This window comes from Thunnus maccoyii, chromosome 12 (assembly GCF_910596095.1).
Source record: "Thunnus maccoyii chromosome 12, fThuMac1.1, whole genome shotgun sequence".
NCBI classification, from domain to species: domain Eukaryota; kingdom Metazoa; phylum Chordata; class Actinopteri; order Scombriformes; family Scombridae; genus Thunnus; species Thunnus maccoyii.
Window position 1 is genome coordinate 16,492,427 of NC_056544.1, and position 10,800 is coordinate 16,503,226.

A 10,800-nucleotide genomic window follows, 5' to 3' on the forward strand; every position below is an offset into this window, starting at 1 on the left:
CCCTTCCGCAGAACAAAGTGTTCTTTCTGCGCAAAAAAAGCCCCGTCCGCACTGACCACTGCCTCAAGTCAGCAGAAGACAACCTATAAAAGTGAAACCTGAACTCTGCAACCACACTCTGTTTGCGAAAACATACAGGACATGCAGACACAGGCTCACACACATGCAAGCGCGTGAAGACACGTATAAAAGCATGGTGACACACCTTAAGGGATACGAATTCTGTGTTCAAAAATATATTTTTTTAAAAAGTTCCCAGTGAAAATGACAATTCTTGTCCTCTACAAACAATAGTGAAGAATGCAGTGTTAAGCAACAATTTTAAAAAAAAAATGACAAGGAAAGTTATTGTGGACATCTGTATAAGTGTAGCTCTGTCCCAGAGGAAAGAGACAGACAAAGAACAATAAATAACATCTGCCTGGCCTTCCTTGGGTCTGCTCCAAAACAGGGAAATATCTATGACGTATCTGCATTTCTGCTCCGCTCGAGCAGTCGGAATGAAGACATAAAAGTCGGGATGTTTTGAGCTCTACATTTTTTCCCATTTAAATTTTAGTGGCAATAACAAAACAAACAATGTCATCACTCTGACTTCATTTGCATACTGATTTGCTCACTCTCTGTCCCTCACACTTGCACGCATAGATGTACACAAATCTTAACAGATGTTCTTCTGAATGCACACACAAACACACACTTGTAGCATGTAGGCATGCTGGCAGGAGACGATTATATATAAGTGATGTGTCTTTTGAGAATAGCAAATGTCACACCAACTAACAAAAAAACAGTCAATGCCAATCTGGTCTGAGAAAATAGGAAATCTATGTATAGAGCTGTTTACTGTGAATAGAACAGTGCAGGTCTGGAAATAGAATGTGACAATTTTAAGATGTGCATGCACTCACATTTCCACCCTCTCCTGGGTATTGATTTAAAATGGTGGCTGCATGAATGTACTACCGCAGACCATGTAATCTTCCTTTGAGATGAAGACTTCCGAGAACGAAAGGGGAGAGAGAAAGGGGTCCACAGACCACAAGCTGGGAATGTGAAATTGTGGGCAATTATTTGCTGAGCAAAATACAATGCCTGCCAGATGAACTGGAGCTCAACCTCCAAAACCCAGCAGCTCCCCCACCAAAATGCTACAGAGAAAAGTAGTGTGTGAATATGTGTGTGTGTGTGTGTGTGAATGTGTGTGTGTGTGTGTATGCATGTTGCTCTGTCTCTATTTCTCTCTCCCTCCCCCTCTTTCACCCTCTCACACACATGTAGGCCTACAGTCAGACACAAATGCGTGATCAAATTACCACCAGTCCAACTGTTTCAACAAAGTAACAAAAAATGGGAAAAACAACAAAAAATGTGTTTATTATTGCCTAGGCACGTATCTTGACATGATGTGCAAAGATTTTACATTTTAAAAAAATATTTTTAAAAAGTTCAGTTAGCCTATTTTTCAAGATGAGTAGTCTGGCTGCTAAATCCAGATGTTTACAACTTTTTAATGAACATGTCCAATTAGCACTCAACACTAAGCCCACATCTAATTCCTTATTCAATTGAAGTACACACACATATATACTGTATATAGCCTACACACATACATGCCCTCCCTTACCCCAACATATAAAATGTTTCCTCCTTAGTTTCTCAGACTGGGGGGGGGGGGGGGGGGGGGGTGCGTCACGTGACTCTGCACCCCATTCCATCAAACGGCTTAAGTTCCGACCAGGAGCGTCTTTAACACATCCAGATGTTTGCCAGCGTCGCGCTGCACTGTTGCTCTCTAAATTATCCATGCCCTGCCCTTGCACTTTAACTATCATTACAATATTGTCTGAAGTGAAGCCGACCACTATTTCCCCGATGCCAAGTGCGTCCATGCAGTCGATTTCATGCGCAACACAACAGGAAGAACACTTCGAAATGCGTATAAAGGGGAGACCGTTACATTTCAGTGAGCGATAAGTTCAGTTCATGCTCGTCTAGACTTTGTCATCACCTTAAAATAAAATGTTTGAGAGCCACCAAACATAGGCTTATCACTTACCTTTCAGGGATCTTGGTTTAGCTTGCTTGCGGCGCGACATCCTATAGAAAAACGCTGAAGTTGCTCAGTTTCTGACTGATAATTTGTGTAAAGACGGGATAGTCTAAAGGTAGATTCTCTCTAAATGTCACTGGCCGAAATCGCGGCTGCCCTTCTAGCATTACAGAAAGATGCAACTTAGCCCTCGCCGTGCGGTCTAAAACACGAGTTTGCTGTTATTTTGTGATGAGTAGGTGGATGTTATAAAATCCAATTAGACCGATCGGTATAGGCGACTCTATTTAGTTGAGCTGGGTATCGGGAAAAGTGTGAGAATATAGTAATCCCGTCATGCGCTTCCATTCTCCGGGAAAACACACACGCGTGTAGGCATGATCGTTCGTTTAGTAATAAAAGCGGAATATTTGCTTCTCGCCTCTCATCTCAAATGCATCCGCGTGAGAAAGACATCAGCAAAACGCCTCCTGTGAGAGTGCAAAAAAATGCAACAAAACCAAAAAAAGGGAGGAAAAAATGATAATTACACTTTTCACTTCATATCCACCTAACAGCATCAAAACTATTATAGACTCTTCCTTTTCTCACTCCAGTCAGCTAATCATGAATTAGGTTCGGAATCTGATCTAAGTCTACGTCTAAATTGCTCTTAAAAGAGGATGAAGAAGCAGAGAGAAGATGGAAGCTCCCTCCTCATCACAAACCTGCAAGGTCTTGGACTGCGCTGTCGCTCCGGTAGTCCACATAATAATGGAAAATGGAAGCAAGGCCCCCAAAGCCATCAGGATGGCTCCAGAGGGGGCCCCTACCCCGCAGGGACTCGCTCTGTACGTAATCACTGAGGAAATCATTGTCAGCCTGCCTGCACTCACACACAGACAGAGAGGCATGATTAAAATCCTAGGGATCATGGCAAGATGCGGATTGCTGGATCTGCTGGTCCCCGGATCCGGAGTCGAACTCTAAACCCAAAGTCGGCTTGCTCACCCTGGCGTCTCCTCTGCCTCAGCTCGCCGTCGGCCACTCTCCGTCTACGGCAGACGGACTGGTCCCCCTTCTGGTAGAAATGGTTAAGCAGAAAGACATTTAGTGGGGCTGTTGACATATATGACATGTTGTGGCAGCATTGTATTTTTGGATAAACGTTTTATTTATGGATGGAGTTTTTTGATTTTTTTAAAAATTCACTATGAATTAGATTTTTCTTATTGAATATCATATATAACCCAGAAAATGTCTTTTTTCTTAGATTTAAAATAATATTTTTATTATTTCAGATTTGTCAAAAAAATAATAGCCTCTTCCCTTTTAATGTTAATCTGTTAGGATTTGTTTTTTTTTTTTTCTTTCTTTTCTTAAATTCTACAACACAAATTATTTCAGGTATAGTTTCAATAGTAAAACACACTAATTTTAGGCTTCAAACTTTGAATTTATTTAATTGGAAGGCCTTATTGTGTAGGAAAGGCTTCACAGAAACTCTTTCTTCCTTCCTTTCTTTCTTTCTTTCTTTCTTTCTTTCTTTCTTTCTTTCCCCCCTCCTCATCAAAATGTTCGCAATAGTGCATACACCTTCACCTGCATGTGGATGTCCAGGCCCCATGCATACCCCTGCTATGTGAAAATGAGATCCAGAGAAGAGTCCTGCAGTGGGCTTCTCACTCCGCACTCTCCCTCCCGGCAGCCTGGAGGTAGCTTCTGCCAGGGGCCCCATCTAAAAATCACAGTCACGCTACCTGCTTTTCCCACTTTCAATGCATTTCTATTCTGCCTGATTCACAGAGACAATGTAAGAGGAAACCAAAGTTTTTGCTGCAGACCTATTGGGAAGGAGAGAAACAGTCGATAGGGCAACTCCCAAATACGGGGCTGGTGTATAAGAAGAAAATTAACAGGAACCTTTGATAGCCTTTACTGTGGTGGAATTTAACTTTGTTAAAGAAAATTCACTATAAAAGTTAACTATAACTATAAAAGTTAATGATGTGAGTACATAATGAGGCTGCCCTTATTCTATAGAGTATTCCTACCTTTCACTTTGGAGTTCATAATGAGGCCATATACTGTTACAGACATCTGAGGTACAGTAATCAACTAGCACGATGTAATGTAAATGTAATAGAAAATTCAGAGCTACAGAGGAGTCATTATGAGCCTCGTATCTTAAAGAAGCCTTATTATTTTGCATCTCTTGTCCCTAATCAGTGTTAGAAGATCATAAGTGGCGACTTACGACCTACATATCATGTCAAGGCTTTCATTCAGTTTGCTCAATTTGTATCTTGTAATTTCATCTGCACCCTTTGCTTCTCAAATAATTTCCCCACCCACGTGCTGCCATAAAATGTGTGCAAAAGATCAATAAAACAAAGTATGACACAGATTGACGTGATGTGCTTTGGTAAATTCAAAGCCCTCGCAAAACTACAGTAAAGTTGGTACACACACACATATGAAACATCTATTTGTAGGTGCTTGGAATCTGTCAGGAGGTCTCAGCTGCCTTAAAACTTCAATCTCAACAATGCTCCAAAGTTCCCCCCTCTCTGTCTCAACGCTCTGTCAGGCGGCTCTCCCAAAGTTTTACCACCTTGCCTCCCCCCCGTACCTCTCGAATGCACTCTCAAACACAAACAAACAGTGCTCTTCAGTCCTCCAGGGCTCTTTGCCACTTTCATTAGTGACAAAGTAACTGGGAAAAGGCTTGACTTGACTCGGTGCTTGCACAGTTCAGTCTCTAAGTTACAGTACACTCTTGCTCAGAAGTTGTTCTTTTTTTTTTTTTTCCTTCAAGTGGTAGAAATCTCATGTGAGGAATATTGCTCATGATGCTCCAAAAACTATCTGACATGGCTTGTCCCTCAGGGATAACCTTATAAATATGGAAAGGAGAATCAAATATACATTTTGGGGAGCAAATAAGCACAATGAAAATCAACAAAAATGTTTTTGTTTCAAGTCTCGCCTCTGAGCGGGAGGGAAAAGGGAATCAAACAAAGATAAATAAAAAGCGTGACATATTTGGCATTTTAAAAACAATGCACGGCATGGAAATATTCATTCAGTATGTACCTATATAATACTGCAAAATTAAGTTATTGATTTATTTGCCTGCATGGTGCGTCTTCATATTTAGTCACTCACATAAATGATTTAATCGACCCTCTAATTGTGTTGTCTTTCAGAAATGCTACATGCACACTGCAGGCCCTTTAAATGCTATCAAACACACAAAGGCACAGTCTGTTTTCAGATCACCAAAGCTTCTTACCACAGTATTTGTAGTAAAACTGAGCAGTTATGTGGTGATTTTTTCACCACCCATAGCTTTTAGTTAGACATCGAGACGCCACAGCAAGTGTGTGTGCTGCAGCATCTGAGATTTCACTCTGCCTCTCAGCAGGGTGAAATGTTCCCTAGTGGAATCCGTGGCCCTCAGGTGGTGGGATCCTTCAGCAGTTTTTCCTGACCTGTTGCCTGCTCCACCTCTGTCCATTTGGCTCCAACAGTACATTGTCCAAAAAAAAAAACCAAACAAAAAAACCAAGTAGTAACTTAACTTTAAAACTCAGGGAAAGTTTTAATCCCAGTGAAGTGTCTCCTGTAAAAATAATAATCACTGAAGGCTATTTAGTAGAATACTCTTGCAAATGGTGAAAAACGGCAGCTTAAAAGCACAGTCGGTCAATTACGCTCGTTAGAAGAGGGCAGATACACAGACATGCATGTACACCAACCACACACACACACACACACACACACACACACACACACACACTCACACACACTCTTGACTTGCCTCATTAAAACCCATCCAGCTACTAGAACTCAGAGATGTGAATGTTTCCCTTGAGGAGCAGGGCACGTTCATTTTGAGAAAGGCAGAAGATTCAACTTTTTTCTTACTTGCTTATAATTACAGAGATTGCTGGAATGCATGACCCTGAGAATAAGGCTGCGTCCTGGGAGAGTCCACCAGACGCATCACCATCTTCAGTCTTGCTCTCCATTGTGTGTGCTCCCTAGTTGGATGCCACCCACACCAGGCATGAGTGAGGTCGAGGCAGTGCCCCCATCACCAGAGGAGTGTTCCCCGGGGACTTTACACTCTGCTCCAACAAGCCAAACTCCTGAGGCTGAGAAAAAAAAACAAGTCAAGATAGCGAGTGACTGAAAACATTGCCCTCTCTGAGCACTGAGGCATACTCTCACAGTAAACTGATTAAAAAAAGAACAAAAACAACATCGAGAGCTAACAATCAGAAGCCTCCACAGTTGGCAAGCAAGGCGTGAGTGCTGCCTTCCAACTTCGCTGTTATCCAAATTGTTGAGCAATTAAACACTGGAGCACAAATTATCATGCAGTTCACATAAACATTGTCTCTTTCTCGACCAAGACATAGTGAATATGATATAAAAAATATATTCCTGATTTGTCCGTCAATAAAAAGCCACGCCTGTTTCAAATAACAGGCTGCTTGTCTCAACATCCTTGTGAACTGAAGGGTGTCAACAAAGTAGACAGAATGTGGAGTGAGTGGTCCTCGTCAACAGTGACCTTCCAGCTGAATATCCACAACTTCCATCTTCCCAAGCCAAGGAGCCCCGTGGAGCAACTCCCAAACCGGGTCATTAGCGCAGTGGTGTCACCAGACAGCATATCACGGGCCAGAGAGGGAGCGAGAGGGGGACTCCTGGCACTGCAGCGGCTGCTGTGCGGTTTGACATTCAGGGCTGGCTGATCTATGGGGCTGGGGAGACAGTGCCCTTGCACTGGGTCTTCATGAGGAGAAGGTCCTGGCAGTTTTCCCCTTACTTACTCCATCATAAAACCGAGGTCACAAGATGTTAGACTCACGTAGGCCTCACTTGCAACATCATGACCTGAGCTGTAGGATGTTATCATGACTTCAGGGACAAAATTGTCACCTGTGCCCTGGGTCTTCCATTTAAAGCCAATTCACATCATCAGTGAGCTAGCTGGTAGCGTGATAAAATCCCTAGTCAAACTAAAACCTTCATATTCTCACCAAACTACAACCAGCTGGCTGCATTACTATAATGTCCAGAATATGAACTGTAGATTTACTCCCTTAGACCTACTTTAAATTGCTTGTCATGACAATAATCTTGACAGAGATGTGTTATTGGCATGAAGAACACCATTTAACCACAATGGGATGGTTTCATAGTGAGATCAAAAATCATTCTAGGCGTTTTATGTCCTTCTCAAATGGCTTTGACCTCCACAGCCCGTCTCCAGCAAATGGTGACCACTATGAACATGCCAAGAAAGAGGATCCCCTGGGGGTATTACCATGAGCCAAGACGAACATAAAAATCTCCCGGTGAAAGATGGACACTCTCCACTTGGCAGAGCCACACAAGATGAAAGGAAAAGATAGCGAACCTTTCAACACTTTTTTTTTTTTTTTTTTTTACTGAAATGACAGTGATTTTTTTCTTGCTCATTACCACTCTCTCATTAGGAGATCTTCGCTGCAAGATGAGATCAAGCTACTCACCTCTCTATATGCTGGTACAGTTAACTAAGCTGCAGCGTGTAACTGTGCCACGGAGCCCCTTATCATACAGGACATTTTACACAATCAGCCAAATTCACCTCGGAATGGTACCGATGTCTGATTACCAGGTTCAGTGGATCTCACACTGAATTTAGTCAGCAGAATTAAACATATGTCATGGCTTAAGAGCATATGTAGCTACAGCTTCTGGTGATATTCAGGATTAAACTGTGTGTGTGTGAATGTGGCCTTTGTAAACAGGAGAACATACACAAACCTTGTATTGCTCTTAATGTAACCCAAAAAAATTAGGAGTCTGTGAGTTTTTGCAAATGTCTACGACTGCGTAGTCAATGACTAGAGAACAAATGGAAGCTTTTTTGACTCTTGTGAAGTGTAATGAGCTGTAGTGCAAATTAAGAGCAGCCATCTTCTCATCAGCATGTCCAATTTACTTCGGGATCGTCCCTGGAAAATAGACAGCTGTGTAGAGTGACTGCTGTATTGTAGTTCTGTGAAGGCATGTGGATAAAGAAGGCTCTGAAGGATTACACGAACCTTCACTCCCAGGCCATGCACGCATTATTCATCCCACCTCCTCCTCCTTCTCACCCTTCTCACCTTCATCCCTACCACCCGCCCACCACCTTTCTAGATCCCCGAAGACTCCCCCACTTTCCTGACAGTTGCATAAGCCCTGAGAACCTCTCTCTGGACCATGGTGGCGGGAGTTGGGAGTTGGGATGGTGTTAATTAAAAGGAAAGGTTAACACACACGGGGCTGGCAGAAGGCGCGTTCAGGAGGCTCCCTTGGTAGAGCATCTGCTCACTGTTTCCTCCCTCAGAGGCCCCCAGAAAGGGACCAGGTGATTGGGGACACCAGGATGAAGAAATGACTGGGGTATAAAGGATGGAGCTGATTTGACCCTCACGCTACGGAGCAGCCAGGGGGTGTAGCGAGTGGTTCCACTCACCTGTCCAGTGCCTCCCTGCCTGGGCCTTGGTTTGGAGCTGATTAGTGTGTCTCGGAGAAGGTCTCACCTCCCTAAACACCGCCCACACACACATACCTTCGTTAGACAGTGGGATGCATGCCAGGCCCATTTAGGGGAGTATGTCAGAGCAGAAAGGAGAAACAGACAAAAAGGTGAGATGAAAGGAGACAAGCAAAGGAACAGAATTGGCCTTTCAGAGAGAAAAAGTCACACTGGACACCAAAGAAAGGGTCAAAGGGTTATGCAGTACTGAACAGAGGGGAAGTTGAGTCTTGGTGAATTAACCCGTCAAGATTCTGCACAGCTGTTGTCGCTGACTGCACCATGTGTGATGTATTGTCTGTGGGAGATCATTAAATAATGATAAATTATCGCTTCATATTGCTCAAATATGTAGCATTATTTTCAAAAAAAGAATATTCATTTGGGAAAATAGTTGGCCTAGTTTAGGAGAGCAAACATTGAAATAGGTGTTTTGCATCAATTGGGAATAAATGATAAATGGATCACATTTAGCAGCAATATCTTAAAGATTAATTCACTAAAGTAAATTAGGAACACAAAAAGTCTGTTTAATATTCCTAAAATACAGCTAAATGTTTCATTAACTCTCTTTAAGAAAACACGTAAAAACATGATTTAATGCTTTGCTTTCACTATGCTTGTCCAGTGAACACAAAGATGCACTCAACTGTTCCTTTCACTAAATTCTTTCACAAATGGTTCTCAATACTCGACATCTCAGGTCAATACATTGTGACAATCAAACATAGCACACTGATTGCCACTTAAATTAATTCCAATAAATACTCATGAGCTTTTAAGACAAACAAGAGGGAGTGAAACAGTTTTTCCTTCCTTTCCCCCCCAAACAAGCAGAGATAATTAAACATCTATCCTCAGAGAAGAAGTGTTCCCACTGGAAGGTTGTTTGGTTTAAGGATTTGCTCAGTGGTTTGACTCGCCAGGGACTCTCCATTTGAGTCTCAAGGTTTTATATCTCTAACAAGGCTTTAATTGCCAAGGTAACAGACCACCTGATTAAGCCTGACAATAAGTCTGCTTTATCTGTGGGGTAGTAGAGAGGAGAAAGACTGCAGGGATGAGGAAGAATATTCAAATTCAGCTATCAGCGAGTCATGTATTCATGCTCAATGAGGTTGTTATTTTTATATAGCCAACAAGCAGAGACACATATTGAATGGTCATGCACCTCAGCAGTGTGAACTTGCCTCAAAAATTCTATTTACTCTACGTCAACTTTGGAAATGTGCAGTACTTGCAGGAAAGATCCTAATTCTACTGAGAGTGTGGAGGAGGCGGCACTCAAAGCCTCAGGTCCCATGCCATGTGCCCTCCTTATTGTAACGAGTGCATTTCTCTCCTCAAACTCTGACTGGTGAGTGCGTCGGGGAGGAGGGGTATTCTTCAGAGGAGACGGAGTGCGTCTGGTGGTGAAAAACTCTGTTAAAGTCCCATCTCTCCTGTCAGAGGGCTGACACGGGGCATCCAGGGACGTGGGGCCTTTGGTGCTCTGAGTCTGGACACTGGCCTAGTTTCCCCCCCTGTACTCCCCTTCCCACCCCCTCCTACAACATCTCACCTACAAAACACTCCTCAGCCACCCCATCTCATCTGTTCTTTACTGTCATCCTGACCTCAATGAACTGCCCTCCTCCTCCACCACCTCCCTTCACTTTGTCCTGTCTTGCTTTCTTTCTCACTTTCTCCATCACTTTTTCTTGGCAATCTTGTTATGTTTGAAGTATTAATGGTCATCTTGAAAAGAGAAATAAAACAAGTATTTCCCACTATAAACAACAACAACAACAACAACAACAAAACTGTAGCTGGGTAACAATTCCATATACAAGCTAATTCTAAGCATGTTTTGAGTGCCTTTTTCATACAAGAAAAGTGACAAAACAAGCGTACTCAGTCAGTATACGTGCTATAAAAACAACAACAATAACAACTTGATTTTTTAATGTACTTTGATGGACACTATTCTCTGAAAATCAAATGCACAAAGAAAATTGAGGAACTACTCACAGCTAGAAATAAAATGAACAAATTGTGGATGGTAGTAAAACAGCAGGAAACACAAATATACATTTAGTTTAGTTTAATTTAGTTTAGTTTAGTTTAGTTTAAAGCCCTTTGAGACAAATTTGTAATTTGTGGTTGTTGGCTCTATAAATACAATTGATTTGGCTGTAATCAG

At 42.3% G+C, this 10,800-nt stretch overlaps 1 protein-coding gene across 7 annotated transcripts in view; it reads right to left on the reverse strand.

Moving 5' to 3' along the window:
* The window catches only part of LOC121909106 (zinc finger protein 521-like), a 90,390-nt gene extending 87,487 nt beyond the window's left edge, over window positions 1-2,903 (reverse strand). For 3 of the 7 annotated variants that reach the window (XM_042429521.1, XM_042429522.1, XM_042429520.1), the window contains exon 1: window positions 2,761-2,903. Coding sequence is in view for 4 of the 7 variants with exons in the window: in XM_042429517.1 (XP_042285451.1) it covers window positions 2,060-2,099 (40 nt within the window). In the remaining 3 variants the exon portion in view is untranslated. The other 4 variants (XM_042429518.1, XM_042429516.1, XM_042429519.1 and 1 more) reach the window with 2 other exon arrangements.
* Between the last annotated feature and the right edge of the window lie 7,897 nt (window positions 2,904-10,800).